The 12,557-nt window shown below is 50.2% G+C and overlaps 3 protein-coding genes across 3 annotated transcripts; 2 read left to right on the top strand and 1 right to left on the bottom strand.

Annotated features, from left to right (window-relative positions):
• Positions 1-1,794: 1,794 nt before the first annotated feature.
• CTHT_0006880 (orotidine 5'-phosphate decarboxylase-like protein) lies at positions 1,795-2,904 on the top strand (the record flags this gene model as incomplete). The annotated part of the gene is made up of 1 exon (XM_006691156.1): positions 1,795-2,904. The coding sequence occupies one exon, from the start codon at positions 1,795-1,797 to the stop codon at positions 2,902-2,904; it is 1,110 nt and encodes a 369-aa protein (XP_006691219.1).
• A 641-nt stretch (positions 2,905-3,545) lies between these two features.
• On the bottom strand, positions 3,546-4,436 carry CTHT_0006870 (putative signal recognition particle protein; the record flags this gene model as incomplete). The annotated part of the gene is made up of 1 exon (XM_006691155.1): positions 3,546-4,436. One exon carries the CDS (start codon positions 4,434-4,436, stop codon positions 3,546-3,548), a length of 891 nt encoding a protein of 296 aa, XP_006691218.1.
• Positions 4,437-5,335: 899 nt separating this feature from the next.
• On the top strand, positions 5,336-6,704 carry CTHT_0006860 (uncharacterized protein; the record flags this gene model as incomplete). The annotated part of the gene is made up of 4 exons (XM_006691154.1): positions 5,336-5,374; positions 5,620-6,006; positions 6,070-6,361; positions 6,421-6,704. 4 exons carry the CDS (start codon positions 5,336-5,338, stop codon positions 6,702-6,704), a joined length of 1,002 nt encoding a protein of 333 aa, XP_006691217.1.
• Positions 6,705-12,557: the final 5,853 nt, after the last annotated feature.

Here is a 12,557-nt window from a genome sequence, read left to right as displayed (position 1 = left end):
ATGTACGTAGACCCCGCTAGATCGCAACTCCAAGTCGCAGTCTTGCGCATCGAGCCTCATTTCGATCAAAAGCATCAAATATTTGACTCAGAGCACGTCTCGACCGTTCGAACAGCCAGCTATAGACCAGGCTCGAACCTGTGTGGCGATACCCCATACTTTAGAGAACCACGGCATGTGCTATGAACCTCTCGTCTCGTGATGTGAGGGTCCCAATTTTTAGATTTGCCCAGGCTCAGCATCGCTCACAGCGAGTGGAGCTTGCAGATGGCGATGCCAGTGAACCACCGAATTGCGACCGCCGGGTCAACCTCGATCCTGGCCCTCTGCCTTCGTCTCGCCAATGCAAATCGCCTAGTGCGGTCTGGGACCGGAACAGACGGATCGGTCTGCGGTTGCAGTTACCGTCGCTTCCAGTTTTTGCTCCTTGGGTTGGGGTTTTTTGGCTGCCCACCGAGAGAGAGAGAGATCGGAGCTTACCGGCCACTCACCTGCTTACCGAGGGGAAGAGGTCGATGGTCATCAATGGATGGATGCGGGGCGAGCAGCCGTCGGTGTTCCTCTCTCCCGATCCTTTTTCTTCAAGATCCTTTGATCCTTTCTGTCTGGTGCAGCCTATCCGTTTCTGCCGAGTGCTAGACCAATCCTAACTCCCCGTGAAGCCGTGAAGCACAAGCCATCCAGTGCCTATAGCGCAATCGTTCTGCATTGGACCGTTCCATCGCTACCCCATGGTCCGTCCCTCTGAAGGTGAGATCTGCGCTGTCCAATCCGGGAGGCGCCAAGCGAGCCGTCTTCCGCTGCGGCTCCGGGCTCGACAGTGTATCCCTGCTCGGCGGCGGTTGGGACTTTTGGGAGAAGGGTGTCTGTCAGTCCGGGGGAGTCGATTCGGTGGTTGTCAGTTGTGTGTTGTGTGATACAGCGGCCCCCTTCTCTTGCCCTCAGCTCCGTGCAGCTGCAGCAAGTTTGAGTCGTGTTGGCAATATGAAAATCGATATAAAAGGTCACGGACAACTCAGCTGTACATGCCCTTGCCAGTTGAAATTTTTCAGCCATTTTTGTTTCCAATCAGCTGCCGACCCAACTTGAGGGAGTTCCCCTTGCGCTAGCCGTGCAACTCGATCTGCATTCGGAATCGTCAATCCGCGCTTGCCCACTGGCTGTCGGCCTCTTGGGATCACTTGAGTGTCGGCACCAAGCGGCCCAATCCACCAAACCCAGCGTGTCCACCGGCCGGCCCTGTCCCAGATCGCTCCACTGTGCGGGGTTTCCAAAAGCGCGCAATCCAATCCACAGCCGGATCCTGCCATCATCGAGGGAGCCCCGCCTTCTTAAGAAACCACTCGACGGCCGACACGAGAAAAGTCAAAAAGTCGCAAAGTCCCAGGCACGAAGCATCCCATCCCAATTCGCCGACGTCTTCACTTTTTTACGGTCGGGTCGAGACACTGCCCATTGCAAATCTGCATCTCCTTGAGAGATACGAACACATTCCTTTGATCGCTGACTTGCCATTGCTGATTAGACCTTGCTTGCCTCTCCCTCATTTTTTTTTCTTTTTCCCTGCCACAACACTCCTCAGCGGCTCTACACCCTGGCCTAGAGCTCTTTGGCAACGCACAAGAGTCTCGGCGCCACGATACAAACATATATATATACCTCTCTCCGGTTTTTCGGACGACGGCGACTGTACCAACTCCTCGACCGATCCTTGATCTGCGTGTACCCTACGTGACCACTACCATCTCCTGCCTTGATACCCGTACCTCATCACCTCTACAAATACCAGACACAATGACGACAAGCCGGCACGCCACCCTCACCCAAACCTTCGCCGAGCGGGCCGAGAAGGCCACGCACCCCCTTACTCGCTACCTCTTCCGCCTGATGGAGCTGAAGCAATCCAACCTGTGCCTGAGCGCGGACGTGACCACAGCCCGCGGACTGCTCGCGATCGCGGACAAGGTCGGCCCTTACATAGTCGTGCTCAAAACACACTACGACCTGATCAGCGGGTGGGACTATAACCCGCAGACCGGCACGGGCGCAAAGCTGGCAGCGCTCGCCCGCAAGCACGGCTTCCTCATCTTCGAGGACCGCAAGTTCGTCGACATCGGAAAGACCGTGCAGATGCAGTACACCGCCGGCACCGCGCGCATCATCGACTGGGCGCACATTACGAATGCAAACATTGATGCTGGCAAGGATATGGTGCGCGCGCTGGCCGAGGCGGCTGCCAAGTGGAAGGGCCGCCGCCACTGCGAGGTCAAGACCTCCGTCACTGTCGGCGCTCTCGACGAAGACGGTACTGTCAACGGCGTCAGCCCTTCCCATGTCGAGCCCCTGGAAGAGCAAATCCGTCCCGTTTCTCCAGAGCGTGACGCCGACGGCCGTAAGGGCAGCATCGTGTCCATCACCACCGTGACTCAGTCCTTCGAGCACGCCGGCGCCTCAGGCCACGCTGACGACGCGGAGTCCGTGTTCCCTGGCATCGAGGAAGCCCCCGCAGACCGCGGGCTTCTACTCCTGGCCCAGATGTCCTCCAAAGGCTGCCTCATGACCCGCGAGTACACGCAAGCCTGCGTTGAGGCGGCGCGCGACCACCGCGACTTCGTCATGGGCTTTGTGTCTCAAGAGGCTCTCAATTCTGCTGATGACGATGCCTTCATCCATATGACGCCTGGTTGCAAGTTGCCTCCTCCCGGCGAGGAGGACAAGCCGATTGATGGGGACGGTTTGGGGCAGCAGTACAACACCCCCGACAAGCTGATCAAAGGGGCGGGCACGGATATTGTTATCGTGGGGAGAGGCATTCTGGAGGCAGCGGATCCGGTTAGCGAGGCGGAGAGGTATAGGAAGAGGGCGTGGAAGGCTTATTTGGGGCGACTGGGGAAGGATGAGTAGGGGGTAATGGGATTCATAATTGGAGGGTAATTAGGATGAATGGGATTTTGGGATAGGGATGGATTATTGGATGGGTTGGGATTCATCATCATCATCATCATCATCATCATTGAAGCACGAAAATGGTACTTTTTCGATTCTCATGTGTATGCGTCGATGAGAGCGCGATTTAAGCGGTTTTTTTTTTTGGATAGGGACTTGGTTTCAAGGTGCGAATAAGATCAATATACGGATTGGTGCGCCTTTTGGTTAGACTTGATGGTTCACATAGTGATTCTCAACTGCCCCTCAGCATGGGAGGACAGCACTTGATTGAAGGTTGCTAAAGCTTGACAACCAGAGAGTGTGACAAGGGACTGGGAAGCAGGGATAACCTCGAGCTCTGCCATGGAGCACGTACAGCTCCTAAATCCAAGTACAGAAGCTTGAGGTGCTTGACAATGGGCTAGTCCTGATGACCTACTTAACGAAGCTAGAAAGAGCGCAGTTGAGGGAGACACCAAGTACTATCGATGGCCCATGGAACAATCGTTAGGAAGATCTCGATTAGGGCGCTTCGCAAAGCGCCAAAGTCTTCTCTCATGACCATACCCACTCTTTGCATATATTCCTAATCCATCCCCGCCCTCTCTCTATTCCATTCATTTCTTCCCCTTTTTCTTCCCCCCCGAACTGCCCCCCGCCGCAGGCGCAACCCCCATCCCTCCCAAACCCCCTCCCATTGCCCCCAACAAACTCGCCATATCCCCACCAAGCCCTGGAAACCCTCCTCCCGCCCCCGCATTCTGCATCTCCTTCATCATATCCTTTAAAAAGTTCTCACTAACCCCGCCACCCGTCATCGCAGGACTATAATACGGCAACAACTCCCCCATCTTCCAACCCCTCGGCACAGCCGGTCTAGGCCATGGCTTCCCTGGCTCCACGACTCCCGGCGGCGGAGGCGGCGCCCCCCGCACGACAACGTGCAATGCGGGGGAGGTGTCGCTGGTTGGGTTCTCGCGCAAGTGTTGCGCCACGAGCAGATACAGGTGGTGTTTATTTTTGATCTTAACCGGCGCGTTGGGGGGCAAACTGGCCAGGTCGACCTTGACGCGGCCGGGGTTTGCCCAGTCCTTGGGGTGTTGCTTGCCAACTTCGAGGACGGTGGTTAGGCGGAGGTTGGCGCAGGCGGCGACGATCTCGGTAGCTAAGGGGTTCTTGACGGCCAGATGGGCCGGAACGCGACGGCCTTCGGCTCGGGAGCGGGTCGCGTCGAAGTAGACGGGGTAGAGGCATTGGAAGCGCTTGTAGGCAGATTCATCGGTTGTAGTGGCCATAGCGGGGTAAGGACGGGGGAAGTGGGGTTGTTTTTGGGAGGAGGGGGCTGGTTTGGGGGGGTTTTGGGAGGGTCTTGAGGAGGAAGATGATGACTGTTGTTGATTGCGGGCGCGGAGGATGTCTGATTCGACAAAGTCGTCAATGTCGGCTTCGGAGGGGTCTGACATTTCGAGGTCGCTATCGGAGACCTCTTCTACGCGGGGGTGCGACATTATTTTGGGTGGTGGTTTATTTGTGATCAGGTTGACGGACTGAGTCTTGTGGCTGCGGGGGGACGTTGGAGAAGAGGTCGACGTTGAACTTAAGGTCCTGTGGATGTCACGCCTCGCAATGAGGTGAGGTTACCAAAGTGCCAATTGACGGAGATCTGGGACAGTTGAGATGTGGATCTCTGTAGTGGGGCATTGATTCTAGTCCAGAATTAACCCTAACCCTGCAGCGACTCAGAGACTTCAGCTTGCCATAACTCATTTAATCAAACTCTCTTATCATATTCCCTCGACAGTATCAGAGCAGAAGTTCATGAACTAAGCAGGGTCTATTTATATGAACTGTCTTGCTGACTAAACGGCGTTGTTTTCTGTCTTCATATCTCAGAATTTGTAATTCTGACTTCCACTAGATTCCACCACTCTATGCTTCCCCCAATCGCCACCCTCGCCTTCACCGTTTTAGTCTTCTTCAGGCTTTGACTGATTCTTTCACCCAAGTGACTTCAATATTCATGACATTATATGCATTGCTTGGTAAGAATCACAGTTTTTTCCGATGAAACGTGGAATTCTCTCAACGAATGGCCGAGCACGAGCGAAGAGAAGCCAAGACACCCATGTGGCTGCCTTGCCGGGCACAGCCTTTCGACGTCGAGTAACGTGAGTTTGAAATGTTGGATTGGTCACTCGATAGTCGTTCCAATCAGGATATCATTATCTATTATGCTGAAGCGCCTCGATTTAACTTTCACGCTTGAATTCAACCTACCCCCTCATCTGCACTTGGCGTCTCAGGTCTCACTTATAAGATGGGCCACCCCAGACATGAAAACCATCCTGGACTTCCTGGTTTTCATGATGATGAGTTGGGACCGATGCGCTAAACAAAATTCATTGCAATGGCTGAAAAACCGTGCATCGTGACGTCAGACTCTTACGTAAGCAAGCTTCAAGCCCAGCACTCTCCTCCTCTTAGTCCTTGGTACCCTGGTGGTCAGTTCTATGTGTCTGCGCCTTGCGAGGCTGCTGACATTCGCAATGTGGTGAACACCCATAACTGCTCAACTGTATCCGACTTTCAAAATCGCTACTCGGATCTCCTTCACAAACAGCAGATACTCTTCAACGTCAGCTGCTCCCAAGTATCACTCTGCCAAGTTGATGCTAACACCTCGCATTTTAGAATGAGATCCTCCCAGCCCTAATCGAAACTGAACGTCAAGTAAAGGAACTAAAAGAAGAGGTCAATCAACTCCGCCTCAAACTAGAACAGGAAAGAGAAGAATTCAGAAAAGTGAAACTCGATCTTGAGCGTGAAGAAGATACCGCTCGGCTTTACCAGCAGAGAAATAAAGCCCTGGAACAAGAGCTCGAGCAACTGAAAATAGAGAACCGCAAGTTCAAGAAAAATGAGATATTTGTGGAAGCAAGGAGACAAGCAGACCTGGAATATAAGGTACAAGTTGAAGGTCTCAAGCAACAGCTGGAGCAGGAGCGGGCAGAAAACGACAGGTGGCGTAATAATAGTGCTTACGTCGCTGTCTTAATTGATGGCGATTGTACAGACTACGTATGTTCTCAGTTCTTCGCTAAGTATTAAGTTCCTTTCCCTGCTAACACATTCCCCATCTAGTACACGAGGACTAGCATCTTTGACGGCGAGAGTGGCGGCAAGGAGATGGCTTCAAAGCTGTTGAACCTCATTCGTTCGCAACACTACCTAAAGCAGTTTGACGTTGTTGCTACAATCTACGCCAACCTTACTGATCTCTGCCGTCTCAAGCCAAAGGCTGAGTTTAGCAAGGACTACGGAACTTCTAAACTCCAGTTTCGAGAGTTTGCTCAGGGCTTTACTGGGGCAAAGGCTACATTCGACTTTGTTGATGTCGGGCCCGGTAAGGAACGGGCAGATAGCAAGATTCGAGGTGAATTGACAAGTTAGAGCTTCTTGTTGAAGATCCAAGCAGGCTAACGACAGATGCAGAGATGGCCCGTTGGCACCTCCGCAACCCCAACTGCAAACACGTTTACCTGGGCATCTGCCACGACTCCGGTTATGCTTCTTTCTTGGGACTCTTCAAACAGGATGACACCTGGCGCGAGCGCGTCACACTATTATCCTCAGGCTTCGTTCACAGTGCCATCGAAGCCACCGGCCTCGACCGCATTGATCTCCAGCTTCCAGACAGGCTGCCCTCCTCAGAATTGACCACCATAACCACTCTACATCGGAGTTCAAGCCACCCTTTGCTGGATTCCCTTTCCTGAAGCGAACAATGGTCTGTTATACCCCCACTTACCCCTTTAGACCCCAAGTAAAACTCCCACTAACATGTCTTAAACCCAAAGGCCGCAAGGTCCACGGGGCCTCGATCCACTATTGGAAGCTTCCTTCGCTAACACAGACCTTGAATCTGTCCGAAATGTGTGCAAGTACATGGTTCTTCGCGGCGTTTGTCATCGGGACGGCTGTCCGTTCAGACACGACGTTACCTTGTCATCTTTGGATGCTGCACAGCGCGCCGCTCTCATCTACGCGGCCCGTCTGTATCCGTGCAAGGATCGTCAGTTGTGCGAGGTGGAAAATTGTATTTTCGGGCATCATGTGAGTCATGCTTGACTGCCTGGCCTTTAAGCTGCGGTTGGCTATAAGGAAGGCAAAATGACAGTGTAGCTAATGTTTTACAACAACAGTGTCCTAGTCTTGATGCGAACGGGAGGTGCAGTAATCGGCGTTGCAAGTTCGATCGGCCAGAGGACCATCCACCGTTGGCACGATTCTCAACTCAGGATAGCGATGACGATTAATGATGGCTTTAAACTTTTGAGCTCGTGTTGAAATCTGGTTTGGAATAAACTGGATTCCTGACACTACTAGAAGAGTGATGAGCGAATACAGGGAGACATGATGTGATTTTTTGAGACATGGCACCCTTCGAAGCTGGTTGACTTGAGGGCAACTTGTCTTTGAAGTACTTAATTGCTCCCTACCAGTTCAGCTCAAGTAGGTCAAATGTCCGAGTGAGCAAGTCCGATTTTAATCCGCCATAATGGGATTTGACGGCGAGCATAACATTGCTGGTCCTTTAGCCAAAGATACAATCTCCAACACCCACAACCGTTGGGAGCGAGGAAGCCATGGTATGTTAAACTCGTTTCACTATGTATGTATGTGTTAACATTTGAGTTTTTAGTGTTGGATATATTGTCTCTTCTGTCTCTTGCTGGATGCCCTACGATTTCAGGGTTTCACTAGCTGTCACATGGACACGGCAGTCCAAGGAAAGGGATGTCCCCAACTGCCAACACAAGGGACACCAGAGACAGGATGATTGTGAGTGGCACAAATAAGTGGTTGATCCCGGAAGACGTCTAGAGCCGGATGACTGAAGAGAATGAGCCATATGGCCGAGGCATGATGAAAATTTTATAAAGGAAGCTGCCCAGTCATGATAAGACTTCCCTTGGTTCCTCCTCTCCCTGACACAAGGATACTGAGGACCAAGAAAGATGATTACACGTAGTAATTGACTTCGCTGTGCACCCCACATCATCAGTGGCCATCATCTAACCCATTTGACCTATTGTCGATCCCTGCCTGCACCAGACCAAGTCACCCGTTACACTAGCAAAACACACAACTTTTGCAAATCCAAGATATTAGCATACAAATCCAAAAATACTTATCTTTACGTAACTGCTTATTTTGCTTCCTATTCAACCAGTAGATGTGACAATTTCACAACCTTTGAAAATGGGTTCGAAGGTAGCGACCAGGTTGCAGAACCTAAAGGACTGGGGTCCTCACACAGTAGTGTATGTGATTGACAGATTACTGCTGAACGAGGAGTCCTCATCATGGCTCTGAAAATGTGCAATTCTGTATACATATTTATATTCGAGGGTTATTGACACGCCTGCCCTGCCGATTCAATTATTATCGAGCACTTCTTTAATTATCGCCAGGTGTTGAGTCTCATTATCAACGCTTCCTTGACACGGATAATCTTCAAACCTCCTGATTGGCTTGCACTCTGGCCGTAGCAGTAGAGCCGAAACTCACTCACACTTGGGAACTCGCTTATAAGACCTAGACCTAGAAGAGGGATAAACGTTTGATCCTCCCTGGCTGTCGACTAGCTTTTTTTTTGTTATGTTATGTTATAAACAGAATAAGGCATATAGAGGAAGGTCTAACTTGCAAGGTAGAAAGGCATAAATGAAACTAACCAATGAGAAAACACGGCCATGTATGCACCGTTAATAATCACCAAGCAAGGAGTGATAATCAACTACACAGGCGGTTTTCCCACATGTGAATAGTGTAGTTTGGGAAGCCCATAATCACCTCTTGCGCGCCGCCGTCGTGGGCACGACCAAGCACCCTCAAGGGTGAGACGGGTCGAACATACAGTTCAGTTCAATGCAACTACACAGACACAAGAATTACCTAGGAAACAGTGATAATCACCACAGGAGAATGATCAACATCTTGTATACAAGAATGTAGTGAGTCACTCACTCAAGAATGTTCATGAGAACTCCTCAGCCAGCAATATATACAACTGTTTACCAAAACTGATTACTACAGTATTGAACATTCTGTGTGGGAACTTCTATCTCTCAAATTATGTAGCCTGGTCACTACGTTTGATGTTCGATGTATAAGAAAATGGCGATGTGGATAGGAGTATTTGGGCGTTGCCCTGCACGACACGCGGCCCTAAGGGAATCTGTCGAGCACAATAGTTGTCGCAGAACAACAACGCTCTACCTTCTAAACTACACACGCGTGGGGGTGGATGAATGAGCATGGCTCTTAATAAGGTCAAGTGTGCACCTGACCTCAGCGGAGCCCGGGCTGACCGAGGTAGGTCAGCGGTGGCACAATATGCTTTGACTACTAAGTAAAGATAAGGCAATATCTGACTTCGAACGATACAGCTTGTAAACTTGTTTACGAGAATGAGTGCTATGTTTGCGACGATATTTTCCCTTTAGAGAATCAAAATGTCATCTACTCTTCCAAAATCTTAGAATTGAAAAGGAGTAAGACAGTTTAGAGTTAAGAAGGGATGAGCAAGGAAATAGACTAACTAACTATGCAATATCCAAATGACTGACTCCAATCTAAGATTAGTCCTAACTAACCCACTGACCTGACTCGGCTATCGAGTAACAGAGCCCCTATAACCTCGGTATAGCCACACTTTGCAGCGTAATTCAGCAGTGTTTTGCCCTCCTTGTCTTGTCGGTCTGGATCCACTCGCCCATCACATAACAGAGCTCTAACAACCTCAATACAGCCATTCTTTGCCGCCCAACTTAGTGGCGTTCAGCTACAGTTGTCTTCTCGATCTGGGTCAACGCGGTCATCACATAACAGAGCTCTAACAACATCCGCATGGCCAGACTCTGCAGCCCAACTTAGCGGCGTTCGCCCTTCCCCGTCTTGTCGATCTGGATCAACTCGTCCATCCGACAGCAGAATTTTAACAGTCTCAGTGTGACCATCCATAGCGGCGTAACTTCGCGGCGCTCGACCTTCGTTGTCTTGTCGGTCTAGATGAACTCGCGCATTACATAACAGGGTTTTAATCACCTCCATTTGGTCATCCATTGCAGCCAAACTTAGCGGCGGTCGGCCTCGCTTGTCTTGTCGTTCTGAATCAACTCGGCCATCGAATAACAGAGTTCTAACAACCTCCATATGGCCAAACCGCGCAGCAACACTCAGCGGTGTTTGGCCATAATCATTTTGTCGGTCTGGATCAACTCGAAATCACACAACATAGCCTTAACAACCTCTGTATGGCCATGCGATGCAGCCAAAAACAACGGCGTTTAGCCATGGTTATCTTGTCGTTCTGGGTCAACTCGGTCATCGGATAACAGAGCTTTGATAACATCTGTGTGGCCATATTCTGCAGCGTAACTCAGCGGCGGTCGACTTCGATGATCTCGTTGATTAGGATCAATATTCCGGGCGCTAGTGAGAAGCTCCTTGGCTAAATAATTGAGTCCGCAAAAAACAAACTATATAAAGAGCATTCTGAGACGACCTTGAATACTCCGAACTCAGGTCTCGATCATCAAGGAGCCAAGGCCACTCTTTGATGTCGGAAAATCTTGCACAAAGTTGCACCACCATACTGACCCATTCCGGATTTTTCAATAAGTCGAGCAGTTGAGGAACGCAGGCCGAACACGCAGATGTATGATATCCCCAGTAGTCAACAGCATAGGTAAAGAGGTGCTTTTCAAGTCGTTCACGCGCCTCCTCATACGTCCTGATGGGGCCACCTGAAAAGTCCTCAAACGAAAGGTATGGATTCGCTCCATTGCGTTGTCATATGCCCGGCGTAATAGAGTAAGCTTCGGCTCCTTTTTCTCCGAGTCGTTTTGAAGCCCGTTCAGTGTCTTACGGACAAGTTTTGCACTAACTTTGTCCTTCAAGGACTCGAAGAAGAGGTGAGCGAGTAGGAACCTGACTCTGAGAGTAAGCATGTGCTCAACTGAATCGATAACCCTTTGGTCATGGAATACTGATTACTTACATGCCATCTCCGACATTTGCAATACAATTAATGATCTCATGTTGGAGGTCGATCGTCATTGATTACTCCAAAGGAATTTAAGAGACCGTGACGTTGGCATCGCATACCTATTCTGTAACTTCCGGCGCGTAAACGACCAAACCGTAGAGCAGCTCACTACCAACATCGTGAAGCAACTACTCAGCAATAAGTTTCCGACGCCGCTCGCAGTCATGGATGCCTATGCTCACTCCAAGAAACATAAATCACAGCCATCGTTGATCGATCTCGAGGAGATGTTCCATGCTGTTGCCGAACTGTACAAGGATGGGGACTTCGTTATTGTTGATGCGCTGGACGAGTGCCAAATGAGCGACAATGTTCGTTCCAAGCTGATTGAATCATTACTACGTCTACAATCGAGGGAAGGTAATGTCAAGCTCCTGACCACAGCCCGCCCTGTACCTGATATTGTGGAAGCCTTTGATGGGCACTCCCGTCTTGAGATTGTAGCCCCAAAGAACGACATCGAGCAATACATACGCACTCAGATGTCCAGTTTACGCGCTGTTTCAAATTACCCGGACACAAGGATAGTCTTCCCAGCACCAGGTATGCCGGGGCAGAAAGAGTCACTGGCTTCCTTGACAGCCTGGTGGACTTATTAGCTTGAGGAAAATTGGGAAGGAGACAGGTGTAAAACAAACAAGGATTATACCATTCCTGAAACTGACGAGATTCTAGGAACCACTGTCCTGTTCCTTCTTGGATTTGGCGTAAAAAGTCGGCTTGTTGTGGCGAATAGTCCATTGGAGAGAGCCATTGAAGCATTTCGTCATATATTTGTCGAGCTTCGGCGGTATAGGTCTCCTGAATCATGGGATGTACACCGGATGCCACAGTATTGACTCTCTCTTCAATCTCCCACGTCCGTTGTTCAATAGATTGAAGCTTCTGAACTCGGCCGAAAAGAAAAGTCAGGGTCTGATATCGCCGTTGGAGGTTTTCGAAAGCTTCGCGCGCTTTCCCACCATCGAGTGCGGCCTTGAGGCATTCCCATCCAAATCTACGACCATCTGCCCGCTTTTTCATCTTGGAGAGCAAATATTGCAGCTCTTCCTCACAGGTAGATAAGAGGATAGCCGTGTCCGTACCGTGCATGGGATCAAGCTCAGAAAGCAACGCTGAAGAACCATCTTTGCAAGCATTTGCAAATTGGATCCAAGAGAATAGAACGGGCATATAGCAGAGTAGTCTTGAGGGCCTGTACTTCGAAAATGAAGCTTTTTGTCTCCGCCGTAATATCTTTCCAGTTGTTATAAAACTTGAAGGTATACTCCAAGAGCTGGCTAGCCACGCCGATAACGCCAATAGGATCAACCATGGTGGTACCCTTGACACCTTCGTGAGAGTACGATAGAGCGTACCGGGAAAGTATTTGGGAACGGTTCAGTGGCAAAGGACCTTTATAAGAAGAGAAAGAAGCAGAGGAGGGTCAACGCTGTGATGAGACTCAGTGAAAAGAGTCCTCAGTCATGAGGCGAGAACACAGTTGCAGGAACTGATATAGTCAGATGATTTGAGA

Source organism: Thermochaetoides thermophila (genome assembly GCF_000221225.1).
Source record: "Thermochaetoides thermophila DSM 1495 unplaced genomic scaffold scf7180000011806, whole genome shotgun sequence".
In the NCBI taxonomy this organism is placed as follows: domain Eukaryota; kingdom Fungi; phylum Ascomycota; class Sordariomycetes; order Sordariales; family Chaetomiaceae; genus Thermochaetoides; species Thermochaetoides thermophila.
The sequence above is the reverse complement of the archived record's forward strand: the minus strand, read 5'-3'. Positions and strand labels throughout refer to the sequence as shown.